Source organism: Myodes glareolus, chromosome X, assembly GCF_982192425.1.
Source record: "Myodes glareolus chromosome X, mMyoGla1.1, whole genome shotgun sequence".
NCBI lineage: Eukaryota > Metazoa > Chordata > Mammalia > Rodentia > Cricetidae > Myodes > Myodes glareolus.
In genome coordinates, this window is record NC_142053.1 from 133344828 (window position 1) to 133369133 (window position 24306).

The window sequence follows — 24306 nt, forward strand, 5'->3', positions numbered from 1 at the left end:
AATTTGATCTTGCAAACCGAGCAAAACCAGGGCAAAACCCGACAAGAGCACCTGGTGTTAGACGCCGACCATGAGGCTTTCCAAATAATCTTTCAGGTGGAAGACTCCACGGAGATGCAATCTCAGTGCATTGAAAGACGGATAGCCAAGCTACCCACCTATCTTTTAAATAATACAGGAGCCACATGAAGATTTGCTAGATGAAACCATTGCACATTAACTTTTTGTTTTTAATGGAGACATGACTTGGTTGCCTTTAAAAAAAACTCCCCCTGTCCCCATTTGAATACTTTCTATTTAGAGGAAGTAAAGCCTGAGAAACAGGCAGTGTTTTCACCAAGGTGGTCAGTTAAGAAATCCTGATTACCTCACAACCCGAAATTGCATTGCCTTGAGGGCCCATGTCCCATGAGCAGCACATGTAAAATGTCATCTTAGGGGCAACTTGTGGCCCCCAGGTGAAGACCCTCATGAGAACCTTTAATGGCAGTGATTAAATTGTAGAAAAGCCCAATTCTATAACCAAATAGATCTTCACACAAAAGAACAATTTCCCCCATTTATTTATGTGTTCATTTAAATTAGCAGACAAAGTAATGGTTCTCCTTCTGGTATTTTTATATACACTTGAATATTGTTGACCAGCTGCTCCACTCCTTCCTTTTCCCATCTCTTTGCTATTCATCTCCATTTCTACACTTCCTCCCCTAGAATTGCTCTTCCTGCTTTCATACCGTCTATTCTGTTACCCCTGCGTACTTCCCCTCCCTCAAAAGCAATGGTCTCTGACAGGTATGGCATGCCCTTCATTATGGGCTTGGCAAGCTGAAGTGTGAACTTTGAAAACTGCAGCTGCTTTCTGCTCGCAGTTTAAGTGCACGAGCATGCTGTGCCTGATGTTGGACGAGGGAGCGGCCACAGCACACTGAAGCTCTGTAGAACGCATGTCGAGGGAGTGAGGTGGGAACACGATTAACTGGGAGGATTCAAAGCCAGGAAATTGTGCACCCAGAGCCTGTTTGCACTTGTATGTGTCAACTAAACACCTTAAACCGTCCCTATGGCTCTGTTTAATATGAGTATTTGAGCCTGCTAAATGACCTGCTCTAGAAATGAGAAGGATATAATAATTTCAAAAACTTGTTCCATTAACACTGTACTAACTAAGCAGACACAGAATTTTTGTTCAGTTTTAGAGGTCTGAATTATTCAGACTTTGGTTTTGAATTCTTCTGGTAACCCAGAGGGGAAAAGTCCTCTGACTGTGTATCCTTAGGCCCCTCCCAAAAGGCTAGAGTTAAGGGCTCTCAGCTAGCTTTGTTGAGAGAGATGGAAAATGGATAGGCCTAAGCATACAGAAGTCTGTGGTGAACTTACATGTGTAGAAACAAATTTCTAACTTGTGACTATCCTAATCTTCAGGTCAGACTAAAACAGGAAGGTTAAAAGGTAAGGTCTTTTGCCTTATATAGTCTCAGAATCAGAAGGCCTCATCATGGCTCTGCCTCAAACCATGTGTCCTCCTAGAGGGAGCCCCTTTGCGCTTTTTGTCTCAGGAATGATTTAGCAGGGAAGCAGGTCAAATAATGCAAATTTAAACATAAATATGCCCTTCTAGGAAGGACTGTAGTTTAGTGGTAAAGAACATGTGAAGTATAAAAGGCTCTAAGTTCTATTTCCAGTGTTGAAAAAAATAAGAAAAATAAATGAACATACTTTTAGTACAAATATACTGATTATTTAAGTTTGCCGATTATTAAGTTGTCACCCTAGTAGAGGGCTTTCTATATATTAATAACTGGGGATACAAAGTGATTAAAGGCTTAGAGTCTTGTGGAAGAGATCTAGAATTAGCATGGGATTTCAAAATTATAAAGAGTTCCATAAAAAGTGTTATCCTTCATATTTGTCACATAGTTTTACTGCCACAATACATGGACATTACTGTCAGATTCTTTACCTGAGTCCTGTCAGGAGATGTAAGGACAGATAGCTCTTGACATTTTACCTAAAATGTTCATAAATATGTAATGCAAATACAATCAGACCAAGTATACATAAAATAGAGCTAAAAAGCTTAAAATATACCCTATCAAATAAGTACTTCATTTTAGTTCCACTTTTCATTGTTTTGAAATTCAGTTTCAATAGAGCATAGCAAATTGCCAGGATGTCCCAACAATTGCCCTTGCACTATAATAATAGTTTGTTGAAATTGGGCAAGGCTCTTTGTGACAGTAACAGAGAAACTTCCTTTTAGAAGTTAGTGGACAAAGGCAAAGAGGTAGTTCCATGAGGAAGCTGTAAGGCATGATGACAGCTTGGCTATTTGGGAGATGGCTGGTAATAATTTAGAGATGAGCCAAAGCACAGAAATGGTGCATTATAGTAAGGAGGAACAGAAAGGAGCCAAGCAATCAAGGATAAAGCCCTTCTTTCAAACTTTACAAACTGATCATTCCGCCTCATTTTCAGGAAGTGGTGAGATCATTTTCTTGAAAGTTGAACATCAGCATGACTTGTGGCTTCTCTTTAGGCCTGCTTACCATTCCTGACTACACTGAAGACAGTGATTAGGAAAAATGAAGGCCTGCTGTCTTGGTGGGACTGTCTTGGTGGGACCTGTTCCATTGACTCACTAGTTTTCTCTTTGAATCAAATGTTCTTTGCATTAATGCGTGTTAAGATATAATGGTTATCTCTGAATGGACTCTGTATTACCTAATCCTATCTCTCCATTGTTATGACACTGCATTTAGTTTTTCTAAGTGTTTGTGTCAAAGTTAGCAAGGGCATCAACATCTATTATTTCACAGATTTTATCACGGCTAATGATAGCGATAAAGATTGGACTATGGAGATGATATAGGGGCCCAACAAAGTCATATTACTTCTCTTCAAAGGTGTTATAATGCAGAAGTTAGTAATTTTTCCCTCAATCCTCCTTCAAGAAACTGGAAAAGATGCTGTGGCAAATGTAAACAGGTTTAATGATCTTATTTTCAAGGCAGTAAAGAGTGTGCTCCATTTGCGTGACCAAACAATTGTTAAAGAACAATTTTAAAAGTACATAGCATGTTGATCTCTGTACAGGATGCTTTCCCTCTAGCTGGAGGGTACATTAGATGCGAAGTTAGTTATACAATGATTCAAAATAACATCAGATTCTAATGAAACATCTCTTAATGACTACATGTCTCCTGGAGAAGAACTTCAATTATCATACAGCGGAGAAAATTAGTTTACAGCTAAGTGGTAGGTCTGTGACTCACAACAGATACATGTGAAGACAAAACTTCCTTTCATGTGATTCTTTATTTGGTTTTGGTTTTTAGAGACAGAGTTTCTCTGTAGTTTTGGAGCCTGTCCTGGAACTTGCTCTGTCGAACAGGCTGGTCTCGAACTCACAGAGATCCACTTGTCTCTGCTTCCTGAGTGCTGAGATTAACGGTGTGCATCACCACCGCCCAGGCCATCCCAGGAAGAATGCTATTAGTTATCTACTCCTGTGCAACGAATTGTCCCAAATGCAATTGTTTTGAATAACCCTCATTTACAAGCTGGAAGTTGTGTAAAGCAGAGGTTCAGCACCCTGTTTGACTTCTCTACTCAGCCCTCTGTGAAAGTAAGATTAAAACCATGTTTGCTGGGCTCAGAGGAAATGAGTGTACCTGGAAACTGAATTAAAATATTCTTCTGAAAGTCTAGGCTTAGAGATAGAGTATGTTTCTAGCATGCACAGAGCCTTGGGTTCCACCTCAGCTTTGTAAAACAAAATAAAAAACAACAAACCAAAAATCCCTTTCCCAGCTCCTTCTTAGCAAAATTCCATTCACTAGAGTTGCAGGTCCCCGTCTCCTTGCTAGTAGTCATCCCATAGTCACTTTTGGAGCCTACATGGCCCGTCACTTCAGCAACAGTACCTTAAATTCTTCTTGTATTTTTAATCTCTGACTTCCTCCACTTGGAACTTCTAGACCTAGATTTCAAGAGTTTATGTGATAGTGTCAGATACCTGGAGGAAAAAATCTCTCTCTTTAAGACAATTTTGGACTTTACATCTGCAGAATCCATTTTATCATTATTGTCAAACAAAATCACATGCCCTAGTCACAGGTCTCATCCAAAGTCAAGGGAGAAGATTGCACAAGGTCATTCCAAGTCTTCCAGAATTATGCCTATCAGAAGGACTCTTAAAAACTGAAAGACTGTGGCAGTTAAGAAACAGGAGGCTATTTTCTTCAAACTATAAAGGAGTTCCCTGGTCTGAATGACCCCACTGTTACAGCACGGTGGTAGCCCTTTAATATGCTCTTTATCGGTTTCTTTCCATTCTAGTCTTTGTTCTCCTACTCTTACTTTATTTGACCATTTTCCACTAAGAATCCCAAAACTTAAATTTAAGTCAGATTTTTGAGGCACTTAGAATAGTAGTGATGGTGTCCTTGCATCTGATTTGATGGAAAGGGATGTGAACTGTAGAAGGCCAAAGTGAAATTTTAATTTTTTTGTCTATAATGGAGATGAAAATACTTGCATTATTGCATTGAGTGATTAGTAAATAAGTAAATTACCTGGGCCCCACAAGATACTTGATAAAGCTTTTCTTCTGTATTTGGAATCCTTATCATCTTCTTACTAGTATTTTTTGTGATTCAAAGAGTCACCTTTTATGTAACCATCCTTCCTTTTAGGTATGATGAACTGAGAAACAGTACAGCAGGTACAACTGTCCACCAATCATATCTTTCTACAAAGTCAGAATATTTTATTCAAAATAAGTGACCTTTTTATTTAATTAAATACAAAATTTAGATCCATGTATTGACAATACCTAAGACTGTTTTAGAAGGTCACTGTCCTCTTTAAAGAACTTTAACTTTTTATGACAGTACATTTAAACTGTGGTGCAAAGCAGCTAGGACAAGCCAATAGCCAGATTTTGTGAGGATAAGAGTCTATTTCAACCATCAATAAGGTTTTGCTTTCTCTGCTTTGAGCACTGACTTGACTCCAGATTCAAATCCATGCACTCTAACATATGAATATGGGACAAATGCACTGGACAACTTTGTTTTTTTTTCTGGACAACTTTCTATTTTGAGTGTCAAGGGATGATATAAATTACTGCACTATTGATACAAAAATTTCTCAGATGATCTGGATTTAATCTCATCTCTGTCCATTATGGACTACATCACATAAGGCAGGATAATCAATCACCTTTGTTTCCTCAGCTGTTAGGTAATGGTCTCTCCTAAATAAAACTGACATAAGAGTAAGAATTAAGTGAGCCAATACATGTAAAAGGCTTAAAGAGTTCTTCCACAAGCTCTCAGTAACTGCTAGTTATTGTTGTCACCATCAAAATCATCACCATTATTTTTATTATTACTATGTGACAGTGATCTTCCTTGCAATGTCTGTGACCTAGATGAGCAAGTGAGTCCACTCCCCTCCTTCTATAGTGTATATGAGCAATTGGGTTAAAGCCCTACTCACTTGTTCTAGAACTGTTCACTCATCCTTGTCCCCACTGAACTCCTAGGAAGCAAACAGTAAGCCAATTCTTTATGAAAATCGTAGGCCCCCTTTAAATAAATTCATCATAACTAGGAATATATTGTGTAAAAATTCAAAACTTTATACAATGAGAAAGGTATTTGAGAGAGGGCTTCATGTCAGTATGAGAACAGGAACTATGTTACTTAAGCTTGCTGTTTGAACGGGGAGAGATGACTTACTACCTCCGTCAGTTTTCTCATCAACCAAGCGGATGGAAATACGTCCTCATAGAGCGGTTATGAGAATTACATGAAACGATGCATGTAAAGCGCCTGGGACATAGAAGGCTTTGACAGTAACAATTTCCACCGTTCTTTTTTCTCGTCATCCAAAGTGTTGCTCAACAAGAATTCGAAGACAACTGGACCGGAACCTCACTTTCCATAAAATGGTGGCATGGATGATAGCGCTTCATACTGGTAAGATTGAAAAGACGTTTGAGTAACTAACCAGTTGTAACAGAGGAGCCCTCTATTCTTGGATGCACATGTGTATCAGACTCTACAAGTCCATTATGTCCATTATATGGTGGTCAGATGAGTTCAGTTCAAGTGCATCCAAACTCTATTTTCTGATGTTAGGATTTACACTTACGGTGGTTTTTGAAAACCATACAATCTTCTTATATAAATAAAATAACAATAGGTCATAAAGTCTGCCCTTGTATTCTCACCATTTTCTATGATCTTAGTATGAAAAATGTTTGTTAGTGAACACACACAGATTTTTATTCATTCTACCGAATTACATTGCTACAAATGTAGACTTTGTGGATTTTTGCAGTAAATTTACAGAAATATACGCTATAAATTGAAAATATCTTAAGGAACCCCTTATCACCTACATACCTTAGTGATTATTGCTATTATCGTTTCATATGTATGCATACAATATGTTTTATATGCAGTGTATTGTATTATCACTGTTGTTGTATGGGATGTGCCTAGAACTGTTATATGAATTTACCTAAATAATTTATAAGCCAAAAAATAGGCACAAATAGTAATAAAAAAGGCTTTAGTCTGCCTGTAAGGAATATCTCTTACCTGATGAAAATGAGCTTACCTTAGAGGTGTTTAACTGGGTTTCTCTTCTATCAGATGGTGCAGGACGTTGAGTTGTGCTAAATGAAATGCTTCAAAAGAAATGAATGGTAATATTCTGTTAGAAAACAGCATGCTATTCCAGTAAGAATGCAGACACAGGTGCCACACAGCTTGGATTTGATCCCTAATTCAGCTGTTTTTTGGCTAGGTGACCTTGGGCAAGGTTTTAAAGCAATCTATGCCCTGTTTCCCTCATCTTTTAGGTGAGCCGATATTAAATGTACTTAGCTCATTGGTTTTATGTAAGGATTGAGTAATTGTAAAGCACTTATAACAGTAGCAGGCCCCTAGGAAGTTCTAGGCAAGTAATAATGAGATAATGAATGCAGTCTTCTTCTTAACTTATTTTAAGATATTTATGTTATTGATCATCAGTTCATAGTAATTCAATTATGTTTGTCACTGTTCTCTGGAAGCGATTTATTAGACATCACATGATTTCTTTCCTCACTTGAGCACAGATACATTAGGGAAAAAGAGAAGATGTGACTATATCAAGTGTCTATCTTAGAAATTGGTTGGATCTTCAAAAGTGTTAGTTCAACACTTTCATTTTACAAATGAGGGAAGTAATACCACAAAGGCCACATGATTTTCCCACAGTCACACAGATGAAAAGAAGCTGCACTGTTAGAACTGTCTTGCTTCAGTGGTTACTGGGACCCAGTTTTTGTTTACAGCATCCTGGACCGCATCCCTTTGCTTCACTTGGGAGTCAGAGGCCATGGCCAGAAACCTTGACTCCAATAATGTTTGCATACCTCTCCTTTTCTTTGTTTCTCTTCTCTGCCCTCTTCAGCGATCCACACCATTGCACATCTGTTCAATGTGGAGTGGTGTGTGAATGCCAGAGTCAACAATTCTGACCCATATTCAGTAGCACTCTCTCAAATTGGTGACAAGGACAATGAAGAGTATCTCAATTTTGCTAGAGAAAAAATCAAGGTAAGCCTCCCATTTTCTGATCCAGATGTTTTCTGGGCTATTAAAACTGAGAACAATGAAAAGCTATAATTTGTCCCTTGAAGTCAACAATGAAAGTTTGTCAATGGCTTCGAATGTAAGCCCTCTTGGTGGCATGTGCACAGACTACTCAGGTATTACCTGAATCCCTGGACTCTCCTGGAGAAATTTTGCATGCAGATCCTGTAGTAACTCACACTCACCCATGACTGTGCACACCAATAAAATAAGGAAGAGATCAAAGTTGGCTTTACTGTTTGCCACAATGAAAGAGATTTCATGCCTTATAGAAGTCCAAGTAAATACCTGCAGAGGATGTTATAAGGGACTTGTTTATAACATCCACTTAGGATTATATTAGATAATTTGAGGGACGGTTTAAGAAAGCCAGTATTTGATGGAAACAGAGGCAGAGACCCGCATCAGAGCACTGAACTGAGCTCCTAAAGTCTAGTTGAAGAGTGAGAGGAATGAGAATATGAGCAAAGAGGTCAAGACCATGAAGGGTTCATCCACTGAAACAGTCTACCTGAGCTAATAGGAGCTCACCAGCTCCAACCAGACTGGGAAGGAACAAGCATAGGACCAAACTAGTCCCACTGAATGTGGTTGATAGTTGCACGGCTGCGGCAGACTGAGGGGCCACTGGCAGTGGCACCATCATTTATCCCTACTGCATGTACTGGCTTTTGGAGAACCTATTCTCTTTGGATGGATACCTTGCTCAGCCTAAATATAGTAGGAAGGGCCTTGGTCCTTCCCTAAAGCAAAGTGTCTTACCCTCTCTGATGAGTGGATGGAGGTGGGGGGTAAGTGAAGAGAATGGGAGGAGGGGAGAGAGTGGAAACTTGGATTGATATGTATAATGAAGAAAAGATAGTTTGTTTCCTTTTTAAAAAATAAAATAAAATAAAATAAAAAGAAAGCCAGTATTTGTATGCATCATATATGATCTGAAATTAGGGGTAGCTCTGGAACTTCTGTCTTACTTATTTTCAGGGGAGGCAGAAAGGAAAGAACAGGGATATCTGAAATAGGTAAAGAACCCATGTTTTGTCTAAACTCAAGCATGATTTCGGAAAAGTCTTGTTTTTTTAGATTTATTTAATTATTTTTGTTTTTGTGGGCACCTGTGAACCCCGTGGTAGCTATGGGTTCTCATCCCATGAGTTTCTGATGCTTCTTCCACTTAGAAAGGAGCTTCAGCCATTTTTATGAACCACGTGGCTTAGGAAGATAGTTAAGTTCCCCACTGCATTTCAAACACATTTTCTGAGGTTAGACAAACATCTACAAGACAAAAAAACTTTAATTTTCTCAAAATGCTTACATTCAAACTGACATAAGAAAAACTGGAATGATTATAAATGCTTTTTCTGTGATACCGTGGGTAATTTTTCTTTCCATGTTCATTGTGCTGTATAAGGATGACAATTTTTTTAAATTTTTTATTCATATTACATACCAGCCACAGCCACAGTCTCCCCCTCCCCCGCCCTTCCTCCCACTCCCTCTCCCCCACCGGACCACCCCCATCCACTCCTCAGAAAGGATTAAGGCCTCCCATGGGGAGTCAACAAAGCCTGGCACATCAAGTTGATGCAAGCCCAAGCTCCTCCACCCCCCTGCATCAAGACTGAGCAAGGCAACCCATCATAGGGAATGGGCTCCAAAAAGTCAACTCATATAACAGGGATAGATCCTAGTCCCACTGCCAGGGACCCCTCAAACAGACAAAGCAACACAACTGTCACTCACATGCAGAATACTTAGTTCAGGTCCCATGCAGGTCCTCAGCTGAGAGTCTAGAGTCCATGAGCTCCCACTAGTTCGGGAAAGCTATCTCTGTAGATTTCCCCATCAGAATCTTTACTGCCTCCCACCCTTGCCCATATAATACTCCTCCCTCTCTTTGATTGAACTCCCCAAGCTCGGCCTGGTACTTGGCTGTGGATCTCTGCTTCTGCTTCCATTAATTACTGGATGAAGGCTCTGGAATGACAGAGTATTCGCCAATCTGATTGCAGGAAAAGGTCACTTCAGACACCCTCTCCACTATTGCTAGGAGTCTTAGCTGGGGTCATCCTTGTGGATTCCTGGGAATTTCCCTAGCACCTGGTTTCTCCCTAACCCCATAAAGGTTCCCTCTATCAAGATCTCTCTTTCATTGCTCTCCCACTCCAACCCTACCCCAACTCTACCATCCTGTTCCCACATGTTCCCTCATCCTCTTCCCTTTACTTCCTCCCTCCCCAGTTTACCCAGGAGATCTTATCTATTTCCCCTTCCCAGGGTGATCTATGTATCCTTCTTAGGGTTCTCTTTGTTACCTAGCTTCTCTGGAACTGTGGATTGTAGCCTGGCTAAGGGATGACAATTTGACCATATTAATTGAACTGACATTGTCATACTCTGTTCCAGTTTCCTTGGGTCACCTTTATTGGGTCTCAACTTCCCCCACAGTATTTGCCTGTCTTCTCTTCTAAGGACTGCCTTGAGGCCACCCAGGTCTCTGCCCAAGGATGAGCTCTGAAAGGATCTGCCTAGTTACTTCTCCCTGAGATGCCTTTGGCAAATAACTGATGAATGCTGACTTTGAAGTATAGCTTCTTCCCCTTTAGTCAGTCCAAACTCCGAGGTATAGTTTACTCTCGGAGTGGTTTGTGTATGCCCGAGGGTATGACATTCTCTCAGCCTTATTAAATAGAATTATCTGAGATTGGAGACAAAAACAAAGCAAAGCAAACAAACAAAATAGGGCCAGTCTCACAAGGGATAGCCTCAGTCTGACCCTGTGCATCGCTGTGTATCAAGGCCTGGCCTGCTTTTGCCAACTGATAAGAGATCTGACCTACACATTTTACCATTTTTACTTTCAGTTTCCTGAAAATAGACATAATGAGAAAACATCTCTAAGGTCAAGTTAAAGCTAGCCCTGTGAGATGTTGTCTGTGAGTTCCCCCTTGCCTGGCTTTCTCCTTTTCTCTGAGCTGTGCCTTTGCTGGACAGCTTCTCTTGGAACACATTGTTTCTACGTCACTTGCCCATGAACTCTCATCTCCGGATCCAGCATGGTGAAGCCCAGCCTCAGATGGCAGCTATTCTAAATTCATTGGCCAACTAAGCACTGTGAGCTTTTCAAATCAAAGAGATAGAGAATATAAGACACTTTGAGGACAACTTTTACTAGGCCAGTTTTTTATAGTTCAGCTTCATTAGAATCATGGAATGTAAGAGTTCTTATTTATCTATGATACCTCAACATTGTGAACAGTTTAAATTTGGAAGCCTCAACACCATATCTCTCTGAGCGATATGGTGAGGATAGGCAAAGGGACAGAAAAGAAATTATACAACAACTTTAATAGTGACACTCCTGCAGTTATGAGCCTGCATGATTCTATTTTCTAGAACCCTGAAGGAGGCCTCTACGTGGCTGTGACTCGGTTGGCTGGCATCACCGGAGTTGTCATCACACTGTGTCTCATATTAATTATCACATCCTCCACCAAAACCATCCGGAGGTCCTACTTTGAAGTATTCTGGTATACACACCATCTCTTTGTGATCTTCTTCATCGGTCTTGCCATCCATGGAGCTGAGTGAGTTTTCTAACTCCACTGCCAAAGGCTTTGGGTTCACTGTCTAGATGTATTGCCCAGTGACAAGCACAGTGGCTTCTTTGCTTTTGTGTGATCACCCTTTCTGCTGAGAGGATGTAATAGGACAGCAGAGGTCAGTCAAAAGACACAACAACATCTTTGCTTTCTTGTTGTACCCATCTAATTTATGATACAGCTACTTAACATAAGCTTGAAACATATACCTAGTATATAAAATAAACTATGTTTAGTTTTAAGGCTACTGTATATGATTGTGTAGATTGTCCACTACAAATTCCTACCTAATGAAAAGCAAGGTAGTCTGCACTCTGCTGGCCACATGTTATTGAAAGCATTGGTAGGTTCTTGACTGTTCACCACAGTGTTTTCTATGGGTAAATTACAAGTAGGTTAAGCAAATTCCCAAAGTAAAAGAGTTTGTGATTAATCAGTTGAAGATGTTTTCTATTGTCCAACTGGTTTTGATTTAAGCAAACAATCATTACTGATTGTCTTCTGAGTATGAGGATCTATCTCTAGAACTGTGGAAGAATGCTAGCTAGAAAAACACATGGGCATTGCCTTTAAACTTTTGAATATGATAAAAGTAATAACTTCTATCAAGCTCTATGTCAGGTGCCAAGAACTTGACATTTGATGTTTCTTTTAACTCCTCTAATGTATAGATGTGGAACCCCAAAGTAAAAATGGTAAAAGACGTGCCTAACCACTCCCAACTGGTGTGTAGCCTAGAGAACGAATGATCTAGAGTGGGCTGTGGTGAGCACTCCCATAAAGATACACAGTGCTAGACTGTGTGCTTGGGAAAATCGGTTTCATTTTTCTACTCTTTTATACCACCTGCACAGAAAAGTCAAGCCCAGGGAAGTTCCATGATGGGTATAGAGTTCCAGGAACATAAGGGTGGGGGAAAGTAAATATGCAAAACTCAAGCCAAGTCAGCTAGGGGTGAGCAAGTCTTGAGAGTGAAAAGAGGAAGGATGAGAAGAAGCAACTGTGGCCACCTTCTGTGTGCATTCTTAGTCTACTTCCCGATTTGAAACCCTCATAAACTCTTTCTAAGCACTGAGAAATCTGTGGGATGAACAATCTTCTGAGTCCCCTAAAGTAACAGAGTGTTTTAAGGTGGAACTTGCTCACAATCCAGCTATCTCAGAGAATCCTCCGAAAGTGAGGCATTTCTTCCTCTCCCTCCTTTACCAATCCCACCACTTCCTGTTTGTAGAGTGGCACAGAGAGCTGTCTTCCTTTGGATCAGACAGAGATGTATTTGCTTTATTCTCTATCTAAGTCACAGTTGCTATTCACACTGGTTAAGTGGTTGCTCAGGATCTCACAGCTAGGTAACCGTTGAACTGGATTTGAAATTCTGATTTGCAGACTTTTGCTCCTATTATTTAGAGCACAAGGAGAAAAAAATCATATTTTTCTATTATTTATTCCCCATGGGAAATAAAGCATAAAGATCTTTTGTAATTACTATTCCTCAGACTCCTGCTTTTCACATGCCATGTCCATTGGTCACTAAATTCAGTCTTTAAGGAGGAAATGTACCTGTTTTACAGGTGAAATAACTGATACTCAAAAGAAGTTAGTTTTACCAAGACTACCAAAGTATGAACGGGTAGAATTGAAGTTTGAAGTCAAGGCTATCTGGGTGAAAAATAGAATTATTTTCAACAAATCATTCTGCTTTAGTACAATCATGTAAAATTTGCAAAAAAAAATACTTGTTTCTCAATCTTATTCCACAGATTAACTGAGATAATTGATGAGCAGTGCTTTTCCTCAAATATACCCCTTAGTACTCATACAAAGAAAGTCTCTTCACCAAGACATAGAAGTAGGAAGGGAATAGTTTCCACAGTAAGTTCCAGACAGCCAAAGCAACCTAATAAGACCCTGTTAAACATTTCACAAAAGGATGGAAAATGGTTAATAGCCATGAATTAAATCATTCTCAGAATATACTAAATGATATGCTAAGTTTCAGGCATCCCAAATGAAGTTTACAAATGAATTTCCCTGTCCCTTCTATTAATATATTCTGAAGATCATGGCATTTGCATTCTTTGAAATAACTTACTCCATCATCACTAACTCAAAATTACCTAATATTCTAATATTTGCTTACTTAATAATTACTGAGTTGAACTCAACAGGCTCTAAGCACCTTAAGAATCAAGGTACTGGTTGCTCATATCTGTGAGGATGATTAACTCCTTTTCAGAAAGATAACATTTTTTAAACATTTTCCAGATATAGCCTCACTTTGTAGATTAGGCTGGCCTGGGATCTTCAAGCTTACACTTTTCATGCCTTAACATGTAGAGTTCAGGGAAACACGTGTGCACCATGCCTGGTCTAGACGAGTTAGGGATCTACAAATAAAGCACTTCTGCTACCCTCAAGGCCATTGTGTATGGTTGTGTGAGTTGTCCAGAATATAAAATGCCTATCTAAAAGGTTGAAAGGTAGTCTGCTCTCTGCTGGCCACACGTTGGCTTGTAGGAGAGTCTTCACAAAAGACCCTTTTCAAAACTGCATGAAAGGTTAACCATCAGCATACTAGAACTATTATTTTTCTGGATTCTGTTAGTCTAAATACAAAAATGATACTTGAAAAGAAGCAAGTTATCCTTTAAAAAAAAAAGCACACGTTGGTAATCCAAGACTCACAATACATAAAATGTTACGCGTCCATGTTCTTTGTACCGCCACCTAGAGGTTTTCAGTTGTTCAAGATCACACATTTTCATTCCCTTCCCTGACTTATTCAGAAGGGGTGATATAAAAGTGTTCAGGGCCTCATAGTTGAAACACTTCCACAATCAGTGTAAGGGTAGACAGCACATTGTTAGAGTGCTTGCCTAGCTTATATGAGGCCCTGGATTCCAAGAGTCTAAAACACTCAAGCAGCTTACTGTCTTGTTAGTAAGTGATGTAGACTTACTTTTTTTAAAAATTCATCAGACGAATTGTACGTGGACAGACTCCAGATAGTTTGAAGGAGCATGATATAAAATTCTGTGAAGACAAAATCTCAGAATGGGGAACAATAAAGCAGTGCCCAGTACCCAAGTTCTCTGGAAACCCTCCTATGGTATGTATTTTTATTGTTTCTTTTAAAGTACTATTACTGGTAGGTTTAAGAAACAGGTACAAATATTGTTATAGATACTTTTGTATGTGAATTGGTTAGAACTTTTCCTTGAAAAACAAACTTTACATTGATCTGTTGTCAATGTCCTAGAATGAAGTTGGAAAGCAATGATTTTAAATTGCTCTTTGGGGTTAAGAGCCACCACTACCACCACCACCATCTCCTCCTCTTCTTCTGGCTCTGAAGACCACAATAATATCAGTTAATGATTTTCAGAGGTGCACTTAGGGATTCTATCCTGATATGCGTTGTATGGTTCAAATAAATCAAACCACCTATAAGGAGTTATAGATCTCTTTGGTTACCAGGAAGTCTACGTGACATTCTATATGGTTTTCAGAACTGTTAAGAAAATGCATGAAGTAGCACATTGGGCTGCCTTTATTCATCAGAGGATCCTATCTATCAGGATGACAAAGGTTGCACAGCCAAAATCATACAAACACCAAAAGCAGTCACCTTGTGAAAGAGGAGGGGAAAGGCAAGGGCAAATGGGGAAACAAGGTGAAATTCTTGCTTTCTCCCATAGAGAGTTCTTCTGAACTCCATTCTGGGTGGTCTTTGATATCTCTGCCCCATAAAGCAAGCTCTATAATCTTCATGTGATCTTTCTTTCCATTGGTAGACGTTATAATTTGTTGGTTGCTGTGCTAGCCATTGTTGTAAAATGAAACAAAAGTCAACATTTGTCTGGGGCTTCTGAATAATGCTCTAACTCTTTTGTATAACTACTATTATAACTCTCCTGCATTGTATAACATAAAGACAAATCTCCTATCCCATTTTCTCCTATTCTCTTAGCATGGGAATATTCTTTTACTATTCCCATCACTCTACAGCAGCTTAATGCTTTTGAGTATCCTTGTTCGTGAAGGAAATCAAGCTGACTCAGCATTGACTTGCCCCTACTATATTCAGCCATTAATAGAAAGGGTAAAAAACAAACCTTATTTTTAGTTCTTTTTATGGGCTAGGAAAGGCACAGTTCCTTGATGACAGCTAGAGTGAGTTCTACTACCTTTGCAGGCAACAGTCATAAAATTACTTCTAGGTTTCTGAGGATATCAAAGGAAATGTCCAAGTATAATGCCATTCAATGTCACTCTACGGTATCAACCAGGAAATAGATGGGAGACTTTTAAATATCCATCTTACAAAGATGAGGTAGACCAAAAGAATACTCCATACCTCTGTTACAGATATTCTTCAGTTTTGAATAGTGGTGTGAAGAATCTGAGTACTTTCAATTTTTCCAACAATATAATATCAAAAATATAGTTTATTTCAGCTTATAGCTCTCAGGTCACACTCCATCACTGAAGGAAGTGAGAGCAAGAATGCAAGACAGGAACGATGCAGAGGCCATGGAAGAGTTCTGCTCACTGGCTTGCTTCTCCTGGCTTGCTCAGTCTGCTTTCTTACAGAAACCAGGACCACCAGCCCAAGTGTTATGCTGCCCACAGTGAGCCAGGCTCACTCTCATCAATCAGCAATCAAGACTTGGAAATCTGCCTGGAAGCATTTTCTCAATTGAGATTCCTCTCCCAAGATAACTCTAGCTTGTGTCAAGTTGAGAAAAAAAATTAACAAAACCAACCAGAATACATGAGGAACATGGCTCTAATTTTCTACTTCAGATTCCATTCTAGAAAATTAAATTTTAGATATTTTAAATTTTTTGGTACTTCAAATATTAGATTAGGAATCCAACTTTGGGGCCTAAATGTTTTTATGGAGCCTAAAATCTATGAAGCAATTTCCATATTCTAATCAGAGACTTAGAGAGAAGCTTTAGAATCTTCATGTGTGTCCCTTCACCAAAAGCATTGTATAGCTCCTGGAGTTTATCAGAATACTGAAGAAGACAGCTGAAATCTTGCACAATATTTGTTATCTTGCAAAAGATTAATTGGAGACTCAATGACTGGGAGAAAACAATTGCAATGTTGCATTAAAAAATCTCATATTCAGCAAAAACAGACAGGTGGTATATATAGACAAGAAAGCCTGGAACTTGGCTTACTTCTGACTCGTGAGTTCTTGCTGCCAATTTCAGTTCTGACAGTAGCATATTAAAAGATATTGGGCAAGCTATTGTTCTCTGTATGAGAATGTTCTCATTATACAAAGAAAGTAGTGAACACAAACCTGTTAAGAGTTGCACAATAGCTTCAGCAGTTGGCACTGGAGAAATTGTTTAGCAAACACTCTTCAAGCACAATCCTCCCTGCCCTTGGCTTTGTCACACTATCCTTCTCATAGGATTTTCCTCGCCACCCTCACCTCTGGTGTCACTGAGAAATCTGTTCACTTTTGGTTTTCCAACTCACTGCAAGCAACACAATTACTATGGCAAAAGTGTTCTCCTTTTTCCACTTTATTGTTTCTATGATAACATTATAATGATTTCAAATCTATGAATTTAGCACTCTACACTTTCTCTTCTTATGTGTTAAGTTATAAAATATTGAAGTCCTACATCTGTTTATCTTGTAGTGTGAATTATTATGGAATATGGAATATATATGGAATATATAATTAGTTAAGAAGGGGGTCACACAGGAAGAGGTTGTGGCTCAAATCCAAAGAAACTGAGGGAAACAGCTCCTAGAAAGGGAGAAAAATTGGGGCACAGACATAGGAAGAATGCAATATAAAGAAGAATGCAGTGATTAAAATAAGACAAGCAATGCCAAAGACCGACAGTAAACCATCAGAAGCCATAAGTGTGGTATAGAAAGAATCTCTACAGACCTTAAAGAGAAACATAAAAAAAAAAACTACTGAGACCTTGCTATTAGAATTTTAAATTGCATCCCTATTAGACAATAAATTCATGTTGTGTTAGCTACCATATCAAAGGTATGTTGTTAGAGAATGACTAGAAAACTAACTCAGCAAAAAAAGACAGGAATAGATTGTTACTAAGTTTATCAAATTCACATACATACTAAGATCTAGGGGTCAATTCCAGACCTGGAAAATAAAATAATACTGCGTGACATAGCAATGCATTTGTGAACATTCTTTTCTGGGTACCCAGTAAAAAGATCCCATTGAGAAGAACACTAACATGTGGGAGATAGATCTGCCTAGAATAGCAAAGAGTCTTGGTTTATAAATCTCACCTTAGGAGACAATCAACCTCACTAGGATGTCACTTGGATAGTGGCATAGGTATTAAAGAATCATTACTGTAGGAGCCAAGTAAAACTTAGAAATGTAATTTAGGATAATCCGGGCTCGTTCTTTTATTCAACAAAATTTACTTTCTCTTTTTGAAATCTTTGAATTCTCAACAAATTTTAAAATTAGAAATTGGGGGATTCAAATGCCAAGATATGGATCTGCCTACATGGTATAGCAGCACCTAGAGTTATTGTCTCATGCAATATGATTATCTCTATGAATTGTTAATAAGAAACATTATTTGAAAGCTTTGGATTATTTATTCCCCTCTTATTTTTATCACAATGAAATATTTTTAAGGAAAATCTCATACACATCCTATTGTCTGAATTTCTTCCATATGGATCATTCTTAAAATCATTGTTCATGCCTCACCAGTTTTACTTTTGTGGGTAATAACCTTACATTTCAATAGCCTGTGTGTCTGAAAACATTTTTTCTCTATTACTTACAATAATATGCTTATTATATTCTTATATAAGCTTCATGCCCATGGTTTTCACACTGATGATCACTATGTAATTTATCATCACAATCATCGCTAATGATTAGTTCTAATAAAATGGGAAATCAAATAGCAACTTAGGTAAAACAAACCTTAATAAGTGTAACAATAATGTGCTTTCATGTTTGTGAATTGTACAGAAATGTATTTATTTCTGTGATTGTCTGTCTAATAAAACTAAATATGATTTATTTAAAAAAATCTCATGTTGCTGAAAAGAGACAGGTTTACTCTGGTACCATGTGTCCTCTGTTGTAGGCTAGTCCAACTTTGGTTGCAACACTGAGAGGAAATCTCATGTTTGTAGGAAATTCTTCTTTGGAAAGCCTCACACCACAGTTACAGATCATACAACATACAACCCCAGCGTCTGCTTTACTGGCTTTACAGTTTATCTTAACTTTTGATAGTTTATTATCTTCTGTTTTATTTAAAAAAAAAAACGCTCATCAGTAGTAAATACTTAAACAAGCTTACAGATGTTAGCCTGGCTTGTAAAATGTTTTCTTCTTCTTAATATTTAACTAGCTGTCACCACTCCCTTAACACATCTCATGTTTGTATTTGATGCAATTACAGACATGGAAATGGATAGTGGGTCCCATGTTCCTGTATTTCTGTGAGAGGTTGGTCCGGTTTTGGCGATCACAACAGAAGGTGGTCATCACCAAGGTATTCACTTATGTCGGAATTCTTAGTAGCTAAGTATCACATGGGCAAGTCTCCCCACATTCTCTATATTGATGTTCAAAAAGATCTCTTTGCCATGTTATTTTTATTAAGCTTGAAACAGAAAGCCTACAGTTTATTTTAATGAATTTAACTCACTGATGAAATGAATTGGCCTTTAAGTGGGGGCACTATAAGGCATCACTTTCTATGATACCTGCCTCCACACACACATGTATTAGTGAGACAAAAACTTTCAGGTACTAAAAACAACAGGAAGCATATAAACGAGGTTGAAAGACCTTTCTAGTTCCTTTTTCTATTCATTATAAGTAATCACAGTGTATTAATGCTGCAGTGTTCGATATATCAAGTGGATTAATAAATAAGTTTCACCTTGCATTTGGTCTCCAGGGTCCAAGTCTGGGGTGCTTTTTCTCTATTTTCCTATGTTTTGTTTTTTCCTTATGAAATAAAGAGAGAGATATACAATTAGAAAGACTCTAATAGATAGATTAGAGATAGATAGATAGATAGATAGATAGATAGATAGATAGATAGGAAAGTTCCTTGTTACAGTAAACACCTAACAAGATTGTTTTGTCAAATAAAATTTAATTCTGATAATTCACTTCAAAAAGGATATACAAAAAGCCTTTTATAGGTTATGTTTTGAAAGACACAAAAATTCCTTCTGTCTTCCCTTCTAACTTGTTTCAGTTGATACCCATGGAGAGTCATAGTAGAGCTAGTCCTGCTGGGATTGAGAGTTTTGCAATGTAGGAACATGCAACTGCTCTCCTTTTATGTTATGTATATTGTATTATTTTTAAAAGTCTAGCAATTGACAAAGGGGCCTGCCACAATTTTTCCTTTCTTAAATAAGACATGATCAAATCAGACAAATATTTCTCCTTAAAGTATTTCTAGGGTAAATTTGTTATCTTGTGAAGAAAATAAATGTTCACTTTCTTCTCATGCAAATACAAGAAACAGGGTTTATCCAAAAATACTCCAGTGAGAGCGCTGTCTGCTAGTGTGTCTTGTTTTGTTAAATCCTCCTTGTGCTTATATTAATAAAATTGCAACATGAAAGAACTGTTTTTACAACACAAAATTACAACATGGTAGACATTTTTCAACATAATTTTCTCTATTCAAAATGATGCTTTCCAATTCTGTATTTCAGAGCAGAGGAAGTTGTTTGCAGCCTTGCTGTATGAGATACACTTAAATCCCAAGTTTTGAAAATGTTTTACAATGTTTTGGTGGCTCTACGGGTCAAACTCAGGCATCACATATGCTAAGCATGTACTTTGGCACTTGGATTCAGCCTTAATAGTAACTTTTATTAGTAGCAATCCCCACATTTCTGAAGTTACTCGTCGACAGAAAAGCCCAGCAATATCAGTGAGCTCGGAAAAGCTGTTGTTTCCATTCTTCAGAACTTTCCCTCCTTCGATGTCCTTTGGGTTGTCTGTACCTGTACCTCTGAAATTCTTCTAGGTATGGTAGGTGTCTTCGAGCAGTACATTACCTTTCCATTTGGTTTTAAGTTTGACTTCATTTTCAGTTAGCTCGTAATTGTATATCTTTATAAGCTGCAATAGTGTTCCCCTATGCTATACCTGTGTAACCAAGTAAAGCAGCAGCACAGCCTTCAAGTCAAACATACGTGATTTCACTGTTATAAAAATACCCAGTTTCCCAGAAGTCTTGATATATGCAACTTATTATTCAGCACCAGAACACCACAACCTAGTCATTCTACCTGACTGCAAGTCATACCTATGAACTCCCATGCCTCCTTCTGCCCTTCTCCCCTTCTCCTTTGCTGCCCGCCCTCTTACACTCAATTTCTATGAGCTGAACTCTCTCACATTCATCGTATGAGTGAAGTTATGCTGCATTCGTGTCTGGCTTATTTCACTTATGTCATTCAGGGTCGTGTTGCACATGGCCAGATGTCACCCTTTTGAAGCTGAATAGCCATCTACTGTGAAAATGCAGCCCATTTTCTTTATCCAGTCATTGTTGCCACGGTTAGGTTGATTCCAGAGCATAGCTGTAGTGCTGAAATAGACTTGGGAGTGACGATATCCTTTTGACAAGAAAGAGGATCTACTTTCTGTTTCCCTTATTCTGTTCTGTTTTAGAGTTAGTTATCCATTTACTAGATTTGGATAATTCAGATAGACCTTAAATGGAATGTTGTGTATATGGAGAATAAATATAGTGTCTGACTTGGGGAGAGATGGATGACGTCCTCCCTGGGAGGAGAAGTGCAGAAGCAGGGCACGTTAAGGTGTGATTCAGTATAAGAACAGACAGTGTGATTAACTTCATTTGGAAGCTGTTGCAATATATCTAGTCAGTGAAATCTCTATGTTCTATCTGCCAATGCCCTCTCTCATGACCAGGGAAGACAGAAAGAATGAACTGGAAACTTTTCTTTCTTTTTTTTGTGCCTTTTTTTAGCATCTGAGAGAGAAAAAAATCACAACAGACGGATAGTTTTCATTTCCTGCTAAAGACTGTGAAACAGAACTGTATGTAAAAGACTTATTAGGAGTATGTTCTCAGGGGCTATATTCATAATGAAAGTTAAACCAGATGTGGTAGCACGTTCACATGATCCCACTAATCAGGAAGTTGAAGAAGGAGAGCCTAAACTCAAGGCCAGTTTGGGCTACATCACGAGTTACAAGCTACCCTGGGCTATGTACAGAAACCATATTTCAAAACAAACAAGAGAAAAACAGTTAAAGTATTAAGAAAGGTAAAATGAGGAAGAGAGAGGAGTTGACCTGGTGCCCACTGTGGTTACAGCTGCAATGTCAGCTGATCCTCCAAGGGAGAGCTGGAGCTGTCTCAGACTGATGAGAGAAAACTAGGAATTTGTGCCCATCCTTCAGTCCACCCTTAGCCAATGGCTATAATTGAAGACAAATCCCAAATTACAGATATATCTTCTTCTGTGTTGGTCTTTAAAAAAGAAGCAGAGGTAGGGCATATTAATTACTTTATCCATGTGAATCCTAAAAATGCAAATGTTTTGGTGACATGCAATTTTCGGGATGATTTTTATTCCATAGGTGGTCACTCACCCTTTCAAAACCATTGAGCTTCAAATGAAAAAGAAAGGATTCAAGATGGAGGTAGGACAGTACATTTTTGTCAAGTGTCCTAAGGTGTCCAAGCTGGAATGGCACCCATTCACCCTGACCTCTGCGCCCGAGGAAGACTTTTTTAGCATTCATATCCGTATTGTGGGAGACTGGACAGAAGGGCTATTCAATGCTTGTGGCTGTGATAAGCAAGAGTTTCAAGATGCCTGGAAACTACCTAAGTGAGTACAGAACACATATGGGAAACGTGCATGAGTTTAGGAGAAATGGTGCTAAATGTTTGTGATTCTCCATCTCACCCCCTTCTGAGTGACAAAGCACAGTGGTTCAAAAAATTGGTATATGTCTGTTTACCATTGCGTGTGGTATGTTTATGCGTATGTTTAGATATCTTAGGTAAACTCGAAAGCATTGATATCAAGTATTAGTAATACCCTCAACTTTCTTTAAATATGTAAGGGTCAAGGCCAAGTTATGTTAATCTTTTCTGACAAACAAAAATCATATCAGAGATACTCTTAAACTTTAAATGATGTCATTTGTTTTAAAGTATTATTTGTTTTGCATCCTTCTCTCCACTTGTCTCACACAGTACTGGGGATGCAGTAGAAACTAAAGAAAGGCTTTTCAAGTTATTTCGTGAATAAAGAAATAAAAAGTGATCCTGTCAACTCAACACTAAGTTATTATTTAGAACATTCTTACCTATATGTGTGATGCAATTAGGAATTTCAAATTTGGATTGTCCTGCCAGGCATGGGGCCCATGCCTGTAATTTCAGTACTTGGGAAGTAGAAGCAAGGGGATCAGGAGTTCAAGGTTCTCTCTGATAACACAGAAACTTTGAGGCCAGCCTGGGCTGCTTGAGATTGGTTTTAAAAAACAAAACAAACAAACAAATGAACAAACTAAAAACCCAAGGGGCTTCCCATATGGCTTGATGAGTAATAGAGCTTGCTGTGCAGACCGGATGTTCTGAGGCCAATCCCTGTCCTCCTGGATGTCATGGTTGTCCTCTGACCTCATGTGCACTTTGGCATATGTACACACACACGCACACACACACACACACACACACACACATCATCATCATCATCATCATCATCATCATCATAGCAAAAATCAGATATACTTCTCCATAACAAGAGACAAAGGTGAGCTAGAGAGATGGCTCAGCCATTAAGAGCACTGTCTGTGCTTCCAGAAGACCTGGGTTTGATTCTAAGCACTCACAACTATTTAACTCCAATTCCAGGGGACCCACTATCCTTTTTCTAGCCTCTATGAGTACCAGGTATGTACCTGGTCCACAGACATACATGCAGGCAAACATCCATACACAATGCAAATAAATTTAAAGAGGTGTGTGTGTGTGTGTGTGTGTGTGTGTGTGTGTGTGTGTGCGCGCGCGCGCGCGCATGTGTGTGTGTTGTGTGGAGAGGAAAAGAAGAGAAAAGTGGAAAAAAGCTCATGGTAAGCTAGTAAAGGTTTTCCAGTTAGATAATCATTTATAGTCTTACTTTCAGCCCCAGTGGTGGCATTAAATGACTTACAGGAAAGCCATTTTATAGAGACTCTCCATACAAACACTATCTCAGCAGACTCAGCATAGCACACATGTCCAACAACAACATGTAGTCTACTTCCTGTGCAGATTAAGAAACGCTTGCAACTCTCCCCTTCCTGTTCCGTTCAGGATAGCAGTTGATGGGCCCTTTGGCACAGCCAGTGAAGATGTGTTCAGCTATGAAGTGGTGATGCTAGTGGGAGCAGGGATTGGAGTCACACCTTTTGCCTCCATTCTCAAGTCTGTCTGGTACAAATATTGCAATAATGCCACAAATCTGAGGCTCAAAAAGGTAAGTTCCTCTTATTCTTTGAAAGGCCTAGATTAGATCCCATGCTGAAAAGCAAGGCTTTCAGAGATCAGGGGAAGTGGGGAAAAGGTTTGAGTGATTGCAGAGAGGCAGACTTCTCCTCAGAGGATTGTCAGATAAATTCATGTGCGTGCATATAAACAGACCAGTTAACAAAAGTAACATGCTGTGTTTGTTTAGAAGTATTATAAACCCAGCAAATTTGAGAAAACATTTTTTCTATGTTTTTAATTTTTTTCTATTTTTTAATGACTGAGCTATCTCTCTAGCCCCATCCTACCTTCTATAATGATATTAGATTATATAATGACACTGACTCTATTTTCAGTTTTTCAATACTGCTGTTTAGCAGAATAAGGTGGGAGACATGGAACTTTTTACTTGCTGTGGATGTCTCTTGGGGATAAATTCCTAGGGGATTGTTTCATGTCAATCACTTGATGAAAGATGTCTTGGTAAATCTCAGATTATTCTAGTAACTGTTAAGATTGGTTCTGATACGGACATTGAGGCTAGCT

The 24306-nt window shown here is 38.6% G+C and overlaps 1 protein-coding gene across 2 annotated transcripts in view; it reads left to right on the forward strand.

Moving 5' to 3' along the window:
* The window catches only part of Cybb (cytochrome b-245 beta chain), a 37207-nt gene that overhangs the window by 6438 nt on the left and 6463 nt on the right, over positions 1–24306 (forward strand). Inside the window, exons 4-10 of one of the 2 annotated variants that reach the window (XM_048461306.3) lie at positions 5900–5984; positions 7471–7616; positions 11046–11236; positions 14231–14360; positions 18694–18786; positions 21879–22132; positions 23608–23770. In XM_048461306.3, coding sequence (XP_048317263.1) covers positions 5900–5984; positions 7471–7616; positions 11046–11236; positions 14231–14360; positions 18694–18786; positions 21879–22132; positions 23608–23770 — 1062 coding nt within the window. The remainder of the gene's footprint in view (positions 1–5899; positions 5985–7470; positions 7617–11045; positions 11237–14230; positions 14361–18693; positions 18787–21878; positions 22133–23607; positions 23771–24306) is intronic. The other variant, XM_048461307.3, reaches the window with a different exon arrangement.